The sequence below is a fragment of the Eptatretus burgeri genome, chromosome 10 (assembly GCF_056783735.1).
Source record: "Eptatretus burgeri isolate ZD-2024b chromosome 10, Ebu_testis_v1, whole genome shotgun sequence".
Lineage (NCBI taxonomy): Eukaryota > Metazoa > Chordata > Myxini > Myxiniformes > Myxinidae > Eptatretus > Eptatretus burgeri.
In genome coordinates, this window is record NC_140970.1 from 92,310,733 (window position 1) to 92,326,373 (window position 15,641).

The 15,641-nt window shown below is 46.2% G+C and overlaps 1 protein-coding gene across 1 annotated transcript in view; it reads left to right on the forward strand.

The window, feature by feature from the left end:
- Positions 1-15,641, forward strand: part of LOC147019124 (uncharacterized) — a 223,369-nt gene that overhangs the window by 17,069 nt on the left and 190,659 nt on the right. Inside the window, exons 20-21 of the mRNA XM_085899932.1 lie at positions 1,475-1,585; positions 15,161-15,271. Of these exons, the coding sequence (XP_085756058.1) occupies positions 1,475-1,585; positions 15,161-15,271 (222 nt within the window). The remainder of the gene's footprint in view (positions 1-1,474; positions 1,586-15,160; positions 15,272-15,641) is intronic.

Below are 15,641 nucleotides of genomic sequence, written 5' to 3' on the forward strand. Positions count from 1 at the left end.
GGAAAAGACTGCAGCAAGTGAGGTTAGCGCGTCGCTTCGATTGAAGTTATTGTAGAATTTCCCAGCTCTTAAAAATATTGACCAGATCCTTTAAGCTTCTTTGTCCCAATTGTGGAGGAATAGAGGGAATGCAGATCAACTGTAAAGCACGAAATCAAATTCCACTGCATGACTCAACAGTACTAAACACAAGCATTGGGGCTCGGTGCAAGATTACATCACAAAAGTGAGAATAATAGAAAAAGTAAAGAGGTGCAACATAGCTGTGCTGTTTGATGTTCACGTGGGTGTGTGTACCTTATGTTTTGCCATTTGCTTACTTCATTTTTATTGCCTTTCTTCTTCATGTGAAAGGATTTTTTTTTTAATAATATTGCACACATCATGTGTGCATTAGGTCCTCCATGAGTGTCAACAACAATGGGTTCATGACGATTGACCCCTTTTTTGAAGTGCTTGTTCAAATGTTGGCATTCCTCCATTTGACTCTTTCCATGGTGTCAGTTTCATATAAACCCAAACATTCCGTATCTTTCTCAACTTTTTCAACCCACGTGTTTTTCGGATGTTCTGTCGACTTTCTTCCTTTTTCCACGATCAATGCTCCTTTCTTTACACTCCCATCTTCTGACCTACGTTGCACATGACCACAGCAATTGAGTCTTCTTTTCTGAAGTTCTTCTTCACCGGGATTGACATTTAATCTCTTCCTCATTTCTGAGCTTGGAATTCTTTCTTTCAGAGGCAATCCATTCATCCTTCTTATTGTTATAATCTCTGTCCTTTCCATTATTTTTCCATCTTTCATTTGCATTGCCCATGTTTCGCCTCTTTGCTTCAATCTTTTCCAATAAACTCTCCACAATCGAAACTCTGACAGTGCAGGCTGATGCAGCCTTTATTATCTCAAGCCTTTACAGATAATGGAATTTTTGTGTGCTTCAATCTCCCACATCGTTTTCACCATTTGTTCTCGTCTGATGTTATCTCCATTTCATGACTAATTTACAGACAGACAGCCAGATGGACAACCTAAAAACATAACGCCTCCGGCTTTCAGCCACGGAGGCATAAAAATGCCTTTTTCTGATTTTACGTTACACCTTCTGCAATGACTTGTGCAGTTCTCCCTTTTGCTGGAATCATGAGTGAACTGGCAATTACAGGGAATCTTCTGTACTTTCTCTGCAGCATCACAATCAATTTTCGAAAAAAAATGACTCAGAAATTCTGAACTTCACTTTTAATATTTTGCATATTTGGAAATGGATCATCAATATGTTGTTGAACCAAAAACAGTGCTATTTCTATATAATTTAATCAATGTTCTGGAGCATTAACTAAAACGATTGCATTCACTGAATCCAAAATAATGTTCTTCATGGTGTACATGGTTTCAATTCGTTCAGAAAATTGTTTTCATTTGGTGGAGTTTCACTGGACTCACATTTGTTTCTTCTTGTTGAACATTTAGGGACAACAACACCACCTATCCTTTCCACGAAACTCTCAACAATCCCAACTCCGACACTCTCAACAACAATCCCCACGTCCACCATGACTACTCCACCGGTCATTACGAGAGGTAAAGGTACCTGCATTTTTTTTTCTCTGTGAATATTTTTTGTCGGTTCAAATTGGCATCTTAAAGAAGGAACATTCAAGTATCATGTTACACTTTTATAAACACGAATTGATGATGACTGGATCAATCTTCAAATGCAAACATTTTTGTGATAATTGTGTGAGAGAGCAAATGTATTTCTTTTTGTTAACATGAGCATATTGAATGAATAATGTGTTCTCAACCGTCTTCTGGCTTTGGTTTTGAAAACACGAAGAATCATCGCAACTCCAGCAAAGAAATTGCAATTCATAATTTTGATCTATTTTCGTGTAAATCGTGCACCCGCTTCATATGGGAGCGTCAGAACGGGTCATATTATCCTCTCTGGTATATATAAATATATATATATATATATATATATATATATATATATATATCTATATATATATATCTATATATATATATCTATATATATATCTATATATATATCTATATATATATCTATATATATATATATATATATATATATATATATATATATATATATATATAAATAAATATATATATATAAATATAAATATATATAAATATATATATATATATATATAAATATAAATATATATATATATAAATATAAATATATAAATATATAATATATATATATATATATATATATATATATATATATATATAATATATATATATATGTATATATATAAATATATTTATCTATATATGTATATATGTATATATGTATATATGTATATATGTATATATGTATATATATATATATGTATATATATATATATATATATATATATATATATATATATATATATATATATATATATATATATATATATATATATGTATAGATGATGGAGCCTGCTGTTGGCGCAGTGGTTCGGGCAGCGGCTTGGGATCCAAAAGGTCCTGAGTTCAAGCCCCGTTGGGCCACTGAATTAATATGCCAGGGGGTTGACTCAACCTGTCATCCTTCCGAGGTCGGCGAAATGAGTACCAGTGTACTGGGCCGGTGTCTTCTTCTTCTTCCTCTTTCGGCTTGCTCCCGTTAGGGGTTGCCACAGCCGACCAACTGTCTCCATTTCGCTCTATCCTCCACATCTTCCATTGACACTCCAACCACCCGCATGTCCGCCCTCACCGCATCCATGAACCTCTTCTTTGGCCTTCCTCTTCTCCTCCTGCCTGGCGGCTCCATCTTCAACATCCTTCTCCCGATATACTCCGTTTCCCTCCTGTGCACATGTCCAAACCATCTCAATCTCGCCTCTCTCACTTTGCTTCCAAACCGTCCTTCCTGCGCTGTCCCTCTAATACACTCATTTCTTATCCTATCCATCCTCGTCACTCCCAACGAGAATCGCAGCATCTTTAACTCTGCCACCTCCAGCTCTGCTTCCTGTCTTTTTGTTAGCGCCACCGCCTCCAAACCATACAACACAGCTGGTCTCACTACCGTCTTGTATACTTTCCCCTTCACTCTTGCAGCTACCCTTCTGTCACAAATCACTCCTGCAACTCTTCTCCACCCACTCCATCCTGCCTGCACTCTCTTTTTCACTTCTCTCCCACACTCTCCGTTACTTTGGACAGTTGATCCCAAGTATTTAAACCAATCCACCTTCCCCACCTCAACTCCTTGCAACTGCACCATACCACCACCCTCCCTCTCATTTACGCACATGTACTCCGTCTTACTCCTACTGACCCTTCTCTCCAGTGCGTACCTCCACCTCTCAAGGCTCGATTCAGCCTGCTCCCTACTCTCCCTACAGATCATGATGTCATCCGCGAACATCATGGTCCATGGAGACTCCAGTCTGATCTCGTCCGTCAACCTGTCCATCACCATTGCAAACAGGAAAGGGCTCAGAGTCGATCCTTGGTGCAATCCCACTTTAACCTTAAACCGGTCCGTCATTCCTACCGCACACCTCACCGCTGTCACACTGTCCTCATGCATATCCTGCACGATCCTCACATACTTCTCCAACACTCCCGACTTCCTCATACAATACCACAACTCCTCTCTTGGCACCCTATCATAAGCTTTCTCTAAATCCACAAACACACAATGTAACTCTTTCTGGCCTTCCCTAAACTTCTCCATCAACATTCTCAAAGCAAACATCGCATCAGTGGTGCTCTTTCCTGGCATAAACCCATATTGCTGCTCACAGATCATCACCTCTCCTCTCAACCGAGCTTCCACTACTCTTTCCCACAACTTCATGGTGTGGCTTAACAACTTTATCCCTCTGTAATTTCCACAGCTCTGCACATCACCCTTATTCTTGAAAATCGGAACCAGCACACTTAATCTCCACTCCTCCGGCATCCTCTCACTTTCCAAGACTTTATTAAACAATCTGGTTAACAACCCCACTGCCATCTCTCCTAAGCACTTCCATGCCTCCACTGGTATACCATCTGGGCCAACCGCCTTTCCACTTTTCATCTTCTTCATAGCAGTCCTCACTTCATCCTTACTGATCCACCCCACTTCCAGATTCACTATCTCCACCTCTTCCAACCTTCTCTCTCTCTCATTTTCTTCATTCATCAGCTCCTCAAAGTACTCCATCCACCTTCTCAACACACTCTCCTCGCTCGTCAGCACATTCCCATTTGCGTCCTTTATCACCCTAACCTGCAGCACATCCTTCCCAGCTCGGTCCCTCTGTCTTGCCAATCGGTATAAATCCTTTTCCCCTTCTTTTGTATCCAACTTCTCATACAGCTCGTCATATGCCTTTTCCTTGGCCTTAGCCACCTCTCTTTTTGCTTTTCAACGCCACTCCTTGTACTCCTGCCGACTTTCTTCATCTCTCTGACTATCCCACTTCTTTTTCGCCAACCCCTTCTTCCTTATACTTTCCTGTACTTCCTTATTCAACCACCAAGTCTCCTTATCTTCCTTCCTCTGTCCAGATGTCACACCAAGTACCTTCCTAGCTATCTCCCTCACAACTTCTGCTGTCGTTGCCCAATCATCCCACCCATCTTTACCACCATCCAACACCTGTCTCACCTCCTCCCTAAATTTCACGCAACAGTCTTCCTCCTTCAGCTTCCACCATCTGGTCCTTGGTTCAGCCCTCACTCTCTTCCTCAACCTCACCTCTAAAGTCATCCTACAGACCACCAATCGATGCTGTCGAGCTACACTCTCCCCTGCCACAACCTTACAGTCACTAATCTCTTTCAGGTTGCATCTCCTACTTAAGATGTAATCCACCTGTGTGCACTTTCCTCCACTCTTGTATGTCACCCTGTGTTCCTCCTTCTTCTTGAAATACGTGTTTACCACTGCCATTTCCATTCTTTTTGCAAAGTCTACCACCATTTGCCCTTCCACATTTCTCTTGTTGAGACCGTACCTCCCCATCACCTCCTCATCCTCTTTATTCCCTTCCCCAACATGTCCATTGAAATCTGCTCCAATCACCACTCTTTCATCCTTGGATACACTCTCCACCACTTCATCAAACTCACTCCAGAAATCTTCTTTATATTCCATCTCACACCCCATATGTGGGACATATGCACTGATGACATTCATCATCACCCCTTCAATTTCCAACTTCACACTCATCACTCGGTCAGACACCCTCCTCACCTCCAATACCATCTTGACATGATCTTCCTTCAGGATTATCCCGACACCATTTCTCCTCCCATCCACACCATGGTAGAACAGTTTGAAACCACCTCCAATGCTCCTCGCCTTATTCCCCATCCACTTGGTCTCTTGTACACACAGTATGTCCACCTTTCTTCTCTCCATCATATCAGCCAACTCTCGCCCTTTGCCAGTCATCGTCCCAACATTCAGAGTTCCAACTCTCACCTACACACTTCTACCCTTCCCCCTCTCCCACTGCCTCCGGACTCACCTTCCCCGTCTCCTTCTCCTCCTTCGCCCAGCAGTAGCACAATTTCCACTGGTACCCTGCTGACCACCGGTACCGGTGGCGGTCGTTGGTAACCCGGGCCTCGACCGATCCGGTATGGAAATTCGTTTTGTTGTCCGCATAATGATTTGGCATAGGTTTTTACGCCGGATGCCCTTCCTGACGCAACCCTGGTCGCCTCTTACGACACACAGGGATATGGTACACCTATTCTAACCAGGGCATACACCGGGCCCAGTACAACTGGTGCTCATTTCGCCGACCTCGGAAGGATGGCAGGCTGAGTCAACCCCCTGGTGTTTTCGACTTGGTTTATATATATTTATATATATATATATATATATATATATATATATATATATATATATATATATATATATATATATATATATATACATATACATATATATATACACATATATATATATATATATATATATATATATATATATACATATATATATATATACATATATATATACACACATATACATACATATATTAATTCAGTGTCCCAACGGGGCTTGAACTCAGGACCTCTTGGGTCCCAAGCCACTGCCCTTACCACTGCGCCAACACCAGGCTTTGTACTGGGCCGGTGTATACCGCGGTTAAAATAGGTGTACCATATCCCTGTATCGTAAGAGGCGACCAGGGTTGCATCAGGAATGGCATCTGGCGTAAAACATGTGCCAAATCACTATGCGGATCATACGGATGATCCGCCGTGGCGACCTCTAAAAAGGGAGCAGCCGAAAGAAGAAGAAGAAGATGTATATATATATATATATATATATATATATATATATATATATATATATATATATATATATATATATATATATATATATGTACAAATATAAATAAATATATATGCATACTTGGTGAATGCATCCGGCATTGCCCGGGTTCTTTTTGAATGAATTTAATCTTTCTACATCGATATGATGCGAGCACAGTATTAGTTCCCCATTGGGCCACGGCAGTCATAGCCAAAGGGGGATGGTGAGTGGGAAACACCTCCCCCCCTCCCCCAGGCGACTTGAAAGCAAGTGACTTAAAGTGTGCTATGCGTGCAATACGAAGTGCTGAAATCAATGGGTTGGAATGGTCAATCACCAAGCGTAATTCAGAAATAGAGTAACAATGTCCTCTTTATAAGGTATTATTTAGATTAGATTGGATTAGATTTGATTGGTTTCGTTCGATAGATTAGATGGATTATATTAGATGTAGGCTCTGGTCAATTAGTTTGTGGGTGGGGGGGGGTGCAAGGAGAAGCATATAATGCCTCAATATCATTGCGTACCCTCTTATTAAGATTATTGTTAAACAACAGTTAAGACTTGAAAAAAACCTTGTCATATGTGTTTGTGGTTTACATTTTTTTTTTTTTTACTTCCGGTATTGGTGCCCCACAAAACGCCATGAAATGTAACATCAAAGTATCATGTTCCACTTTTATAAATATGATTTGATAATGACTGGATTAATCTTCATCTGTTAACATTTTGTGATAATAGTGTGAGAGAGCAAATATATTTCCTTTTGTTAACATGAGCGAATCTTAATTAATAATGTGTTCTCAACAGTCTTCTGGCTTTAGTGTTGACAAGACGAAGAATCATCGCAACTCCAGCAAAGAAATTACAATGTATATTTTTGATTTATTTTCGTGCAACTCGTGCACCCACTCCATGTGGGTGTGGCAGAACGGATCATGTTGTCCTATCTGAAATTATATTTATATATATTGTTGCGAATTCGCGCCCGCCGGCGTGCGATCGTCCGCTCGACTCGAATGGCGGCTGCCTCGCCCACCGGACGGACAATTCTGTCGTGACCCTCTCGGAACAACGCCGGGAGATAGTCACGGGTGTGGGTTTATCCCCACCACGACCATGCCAATTGCCCACCCGCGCAGGATAGGGTTGCTCGCCAAATTCGATCTACCTAAGTACCTGCGCGGATGGTCGACCGGGCGATCGTACCTCGCCGCAGGCCGACTCCGGACACGAACCGCTTAAGCGGTCCGTTCCGTGCTTCAGAGATAACCGAGCGGTGTTATCGTCGGCCTCAACGGTTCCGATTAATTATCGGGCGTATTAAGCCCACTACGAACCCTATTCGTGAAGCAGGATGGAGGGTCAATTAAAAGGAAGGAGACGAAGCGAAACGGGCACAGTTCAACATGCAAGCACTTGATTTACACGACACACGAAGAGCACATTTAAACAGCCAAACAGTCAAAATGCACATTTATCAACCCAAACAAAAGCAACAATGCAGAGCTACAACCGAATAAGACCGACACACGGAAACACTTACACAGTTCTACTTTACAAGACACGGCGCCACAAGATCCATTCGAAAACCCTGAAAAGAAAATGGTGACTTCCCTTTGGGCTGTCGAGTCCTTCTCCCTCGTCCGTCGATGTGATCGCGCCTGAGCGCGACTCCGTGCCCTGGCGGGGCAGGCGAGTCCTCTCTGGCGTGCCTCGCGCCGGCACGTGTTGGCCGCTCGACGCCACGGACGGAGTTTCCGGCGCTATCCCAGCGCGGATAAATAGGGGGGGGGGGAAACGTTGTTGCTCGAGGTCGCCGTGTGGGGAATAGCCGACGCTCCATCCTCCCAGCGGGGTCTCGGGACCACCCCACAAAAGATCAGGCCAGCGGCCACCAGGAAGAGAAGAGGATGAGCGAGCCGGAAGACGGGAAGAGAGCAAGAGCAACAACAGCGCTCCTTCCGTGTCCGACTTTTTATCCCCCGGGGCTCCGCCCTTCACTCCGCCCCCGTTTTCGGCTCCACCCTCCTTTGAAAGGGTTCTCGAAGAGGGCATTCCCTCACCCCGACCACCTCACGCTGGTCATGCACCAATCGGCAGCGAGCTGCCCACCCCCTTCTCCTCCCTCACACCAAGCGCGGAGAAGAATGGCGCGAAAACCCACCAGCATCGTTGGCAGTTTTCGTCCGTTTTAAATAAAAGATAGGGAAAGAAAAACGACTTACTCAAAGCGTCGCAGCCCAAATGAATCACATAAATACCCTCTGAACAACGGATTTGGGCTAACGACACATGTACTGAAGAGATATCTCACCTCCGGGACCTGAATGGTGGTTTGCAAATTTCCACATCCGTAACACTACCCCCTCCCCTTTTTACAGACTCGTCCCGAGTCGTCAAATTTTCGTGTATCATCATGTGTAGTTCTCCCCTAGTACGTTTTACCTTCGGATCCCTGAGTGCGACATTCATGGTATTCGTGTCCCCAAAATAAATAACCTGAGGGCTGAGTAACTTACTAAAACAAATCCACTCATACGGATGACTTAAATAAAATTGCCGGCGCTAGACATACATGCCGGGGGCGCACTCATATTTACAGTACATCTTAACTTACAAATTTTACACTCAACCATGGCCCTGGATCAATGGACTCTGCAGGGAGCAAAACAAACGTCAAAAGAAAACCGGTGCACGGGCCGCCACTGCAGGGCCGTGTTGTCGCTGCCAACAGGACATTTCTTGCAGCTTGCAAGCTGTTGCTTGATGATCCTGGCGCACATGGCAATGAACAGGGGGAGGGCAAAGCAAAACTGAACGGGGCAAACGCAGAATCGAAGGCAGCAGGCATGGCATGGCAAAGGCAGCAGGCAAACACAGCCTGCAGAACAAGGTGTTGCAGGCAAACACAACCGGCAGATGATCGACCGGCACATGCCTTGAAGCAAAAACAGCTGTAGACGATCCGGCCGGTTCAGGCCTCACAGCAAAACAACGGCTGCCGATGAAGTTGGACGGCCTTTGCCTTACAGTGCATTTTGATGGAGGGAGTGCGGTGGTGCTGGCCACTCGGAAGGTGGGCTCGGACCTACCTACACGTCTCCCTCCAAACCTATCGCCTTTGTCTGTCACTGTACATACCCACTCCCTTAATTTGTAAAACCCAATTTAGCCCCAACTTATTTTTTTGTTGTTTTTATTTTTACTTCTTTTTATTTCCTATCTCCCACTATAATTCGTCCCCTAACCCCCTTTATCGTCCTTGTTCGGCTAACCTATCGTCTACTCGCTTACTCCCAAACCCCTACGTTCCCTTCCCGGAGGGGAACAAGGGAGAGCTCGCATCCTGTGTTGAGGCCCAACGAAGCCTCAGGATGGCCTCCCCAGACTTCAGCGATCTAACCCAAAGTGGGTCCAGCGGCCCACAATGAGAGCGAAGGGATGGATGGTGCGGAGGGCTACACTTCCTAATCTACCTTCTCCATTAACCTTTAAAACTACCCCGGGGATTTCAACAAGCGCCTCTCGCTTAAACTATTGGTTCTAACAACCCAGATTCCCGTCGCCTGTGTTGGTATCCTCACAATTTCGGGCCTCGCCCCCCAATTTTCTTCCCGTGCCCTCACACGGTCTCATGGCTGGGACGCGTGGCTCCACTTGGCAGGCACGACCCTCTGCTGATTCCCCGACGATGGCACCCCCGGGCACTACACTGCCTCTGAGCCTACCAGCTCCCGAAACACCAGGGAGTGCCCCCCATGGCAACTCCCCTGAAATGCTCACATGGCAGGCTGGCTTCCCGGGCCCCTTTCCGAGGGTCACCCGTGCCCACAACACTGCCTACGCGGCTAACGGCGCCCGGGCCCCCGCATCATGCGGGCGCACCCGTGCCCACCATGCTATCCCGGCCCCCCATGGGCCCTTGGCCTACCGCGGCCGACTAGCCCGGTGCCCGGGGTACCCACTCAGCGATACTCACCTTTCGCAGCCACGCTCCCAGCCTGTCAACAGGGCTCCTGCACCCCTCCAAACGGGTTTCGAGCCCACACTCCCACCAACAGCAAAACGATTCCATTTGTCAATTCAACTGACCCACTAACTCACACTACACTGACCCCAGGGTCCCTTGGGCGGGGGTCACTCCTCCCCCCAATCACTCATCGCACCATGCATTCCCCATTCACTCCATACACACAGACCCGCTGGCCTCACTCACTCAATATGTCTCCACACAACTCACCAACACTTCAACACACACATCGCTGAACTCTTCCATTCTGCTCACTTCTTCCCCTGACTAACTCGTGCTCCCACGTCGTCCCTTAAACTACAGCACCTTCCTTTTAACACTCCGTAGCTCAGCTATGTCCCCACGACACATCGAAAGTCTGTCGCTGTCTCCAAATCCTTATTTCCCATCCTAAATCTCAACCAATATCCCTCTTACTCATCCATTCCACGGGCCCCATGAGGACTTACCCCTGCCCCATGGAGCCAGGATAGGGTCAAGCAAACACGAACCCTTCCCCCTAACTCCTTGTATCCTGTGCCCAGGCCAGGGGGTCTTCCACCCCTTTCCCGGGAATCCTGTTCACCCGAAAGCGAGGCTTGCTTTTGTGAATTTTTCTTTTTTTTCAATTACGCGCAGCATCAGCGCAGCAACTCGCAGCTCGCGCACCAACGCGGAAATTCGCAGCCGCGCACCTTTGGCGTGACGTCATGGCAGCTGTTTGCATCTCTCGTCCCTCTTGGACAGTACCATCTGGCAGGGATTCACCCTCCTGCCGGATTCCAACCAGACACGCAGCCATGACGTCACCCGGCGCATAAAAAAACACAAGCCCCACATCTCGAGGGGTTCCCCACGCGAACACATGTGCTCTGCCCGTTGGAGCTTAACACACATGCCCGCGTGGAGAACCCGTCCAGTCCAAATCCGAAATCCTGCCGAAACTTCGTCCGCGGGATCGGCAAATCCACCGCGTGCGTTTCCGGACCGGGTTTCACTCCCGCAGCCGAGCACGTGGCGGCCTCGTGCGTTGCACAGCACGGACCTCGTGCTCGCCGCTGGGTGAACCCGGCGCGGTCCCCAAAACAGCTGCGGCCGCTTCCCGGCTTTTGTCTATCTGTCGCCGTCGTCGTATCCATTCGACACACGCACTCCCACGTGTCACGACGCTCACACTCCTCTCCATTACTCACCCCGGGAGACGCGGCTGCACGCTCACGCATGCCGACCGACATCTCCCTTGCACACAGCGACCTTACACACGCTGTTTCACTCACACACCGTGTGCTGGGAGGCACACAATCCGACACACTCGTGACCACACCACTCACACACGGGGGCACACTCACACCTTGCACCACACACACCGGGACAACCACACTGGGGATTTGTGCCACCCCAGGGTTTCCGGGGCCTCTATACCCCCCCAAGCTGCACGTGCACCCGTTCGCAGCACCCGTCCCCTCGAACTCGCAAAGCACGACCGAACCCACCTGGTCGTGATTCGCCTCAAGGGGTCATACTCCCTCCCCTCGTTCCTGGAGGAGGCTATCCAGCTGCTTGCACCGGGTCCCAACACGCTCCGCGAGCTCACCTCATCGTCCTCCACTAACTCCGTGTGTGTGTGTGTGTGTGTGTGTGTGTGTGTGTGTGTGTGTGTGTGTGTGTGTGTGTGTGTGTGTGTGTGTGTGTGTGTGTGTGTGTGTGTGTGTGCGCGCGTCTTTAACCCCGTCCAATTCACCCTCTACCTCCCGTGTCTCTGTTATTTCCGTCTCTTCCCTTGTTGTCTCCCTTGTCTCAACTATTATTTCTTTTCTCCTTTCCGTCGTCCCCTCGTGTCTATTAGTCTCTGCTTCTTTCTGGCGTCTTTCCCTTATCTTTACGTAGGTCAACCTTGCTTTCTCCTTAAGTCGCTCCCGTCCTTCCCTCTGTTTCACTCCTTGCTCTTTCACGATCTCCACGTACCTCATCCTTGCTTTCCGTCTTTATTGTTCTTTTCTCTCCCTCCCAATTCCTTTCACCTCGTCTCTTGTCTCCCTCGTGCACGTCTCCGTCACCCTAATTAGTTTTTCCCTCTCGGTCACCGTCACTGTTGCTTTCTCTGTCACTTCCCTCGCCCAATATGTCTCCCGAATTAGTTTGTCCTTACCCGCCTCCACTGCGGGCCAGACAAACGTTGCACTCCCTCTCAGCTCGTTCGCTCCCACACGTGGCGTTGCCATTCCGCACTCCGTCCGCTGTTATTGCATTCATTCCCGCCTGCAGGCTTCGGCCCATGTTCTGCGTCTCACCCGCATTTTTTTCATTTCTTCTTTCATTCCGTTCTTCACCTGTTGTAAATTCGCATTCATTTGATTATTCATCCTGCACACATTTGTTTTTATTTCATTCGCGCTTGTATCCATCTTCGCATTCATGCCTTTTATTTCGTTTTTCATTACCTTCGCAAACTTCGTTTGACGAAGGTATTGTATTGACCCCTGTATATTTATTTATTGGTAAATATGTGTTCGGACAACATTGCGCAAAAACTGCTGGACCGATTTGCATGAAATTTTCAGAGATGATGTGCAGTTACTCAAGGACGCCAGGCGAAGCTTTTGGGAGCGATCGGATCAAAGGTCAAGGTCAAGGTCACAAAAAGGTCAAAATCGTTTTTTTGCGATTAAAGTATAAATTTTGTTCCGATTTACATCAAATTAAGTCCAAGATGTTCAGTATTCAAATCCCGATCCACTGATATGGCATATGGTATAGTGTTTGCAACCCGAGTTCGTCTGTGGAAGTCAAAGGTCAAGGGGGTCACCAAAATGGAGTTTTTGATTGGGAAGCGTTGTGGACAACATTACACAAAAACCACTTCGCAGATTGTCATGAAATTTTGTGCATGTGTTTGGCATCACGAGAGGACAAATCGATTAGATTTTGGAAGCGATCGGATCAAAGGTTAAGGTCAAGGTCACAAAAAGGTCAAAATCGTTTTTTCACGATTAAATTGTCAATTTTGTTTTGATTTACAGCAAATTAACTCCAAAATGTTCAAAATTAAATTCCCCATTCTGTAATATGACACATAGTATAGTACTTTTGTCACCCAAGGCAGCGGGTGGGGGTCAAAGGTCAAGGGGGTCACGAAATGCATATTTGTATTGAGATGCATTGTGGACAACTTAATACAAAGGTAACTAGTGGCTGCGGTGAAGGTATGCGCTCTACGAGTGCCCGTTCTAGTTTCATTTGTGTTTGTTTCCATTTTGAGTGCGTTTCCATCCATTTTCGCATTCATTGCGTTCATTTGTTGCGCATTCATTGTTATTGCCTGTAGAATCATGAAAGGACAAATCCATTAGATTTTGGGAGTGATCGGATCAAAGGTCAAGGTCACAAAAAGGTCAACATAGTTTTTTCATGATGAAAACGGTTAATATGTTTCCGATTTACATCAAATTCACTCCAAATTGTTCAGTGTTCAATTCCCCATCTTCTGAAATGACACAAGGTATAGTACTATTGTCACCCCAGGTAGCGGTTGTGGGTCAAAGGTCATGGGGGTCACGAAATGCATATTTGTATTGAGATGCATTGTGGACAACTTAATACAAAGGTAACTAGTGGCTGCGGTGAAGGTATGCGCTCTACGAGTGCCCGTTCTAGTTTCATTTGTGTTTGTTTCCATTTTGAGTGCGTTTCCATCCATTTTCGCATTCATTGCGTTCATTTGTTGCGCATTCATTGTTATTGCCTGTAGAATCCTGTCGAGTGCACTCGGTTCAACAAGGATCGGGGGGTTTTGGTGGAGAGGGGGAGGGGAGGTGTCATACGCCAGGGCCTCTGCCGCTGCACCCATTTCGGGCTCTGGGTTCAGTTGGGGGAGGTCATCCTGCACAACAGGCAATTCCTGCACGGGGATTTCATCCTGGACCATGGATTCAACACATTCTCAATCCATTTCTAATACCCCCGGCTCCCGCTCACCTTGAGACTCCATCTTATTTCACGTAAGGGGTTAATTTAAATTGCTCGTAATTTGGAGGGAATCGGGGGTCGCTCCACTCACCCCTGAGCCGATTCCCATTGAATTTAGCTTGGAGGCGGGAGGGATTCGAATCCCACTCCCGGACACCAGTGTTGCGAATTCGCGCCTGCCGGCGTGCGATTGGCCGCTCGACTCGAATGGCGGCCGCCTCGCACACCGGAAAGGACAATTCTGTCGTGACCCTCTCGGAACAACGCCGGGCGCTAGTCACGGGTGGGGCTTTAACCCCACCACGACCGTGCCAATTGCCCACCCGCGCAGGATAGGGTTGCTTGCCAAATTCGATCTACCTAAGTACCTGCGCGGATGGTCGACCGGGCGATCGTACCTCGCCGCAGGCCGACTCCGGACACGAACCGCTTTAGCGGTCCGTTCCGTGCTACAGTGATAACCGAGCGGTGTTATCGTCGGCCTCTACGGTTCCAATTAATTATCAGGCGTATTAAGCCCACGACGAACCCTTTACGTGAAGCAGGATGGAGGGTCAATTAAAAGGAAGGAGACGAAGCGAAACGGGCACAGTTCAACATGCAAGCACTTTATTTACACGACACACGGAGAGCACCCATATACAGCCAAACAGGCAAAATGCACATATATCAACCCAAACAAAAGCAACAATGCAAAGCTACAACCGAATCAGCATTAACATTCTGGATCAGCATTAACATTAACGTTCTGGAGCATTAACTAAAACGATTGCATTCACTGAAGCCAAAATAATGTTCTTCATGGTGTACATGGTTTCAATCCGTTCAGGAAATTTGTTTTCATTTGGTGGAGTTTCACTGGACTCACATATGTTTCTTCTTGTTGAACATTTAGGGACAACAACACCACCTATCCTTTCCACGAAACTCTCAACAATCCCAACTCCGACACTCTCAACAACAATCCCCACATCCACCATGACTACTCCACCGGTCATTACGAGAGGTAAAGGTACCTGCATTTTTTTTTCTCTGTGAATATTTTTTTGTCGGTTCAAATTGGCATCTTAAAGACGGAACATTCAAGTATCATGTTACACTTTTATAAACACGAATTGATGATGACTGGATCAATCTTCACATGCAAACATTTTTGTGATAATTGTGTGAGAGAGCAAATGTATTTCTTTTTGTTAACATGAGCGTATTTAATGAATAATGTGTTCTCAACAGTCTTCTGGCTTTGGTTTTGACAACACGAAGAATCATCGCAACTCCAGCAAAGAAATTGCAATTCATAATTTTGATCTATTTTCATGTAAATCGTGCACCTGCTTCATATGGGAGCATCAGAACGGGTCATATTATCCTCTCTG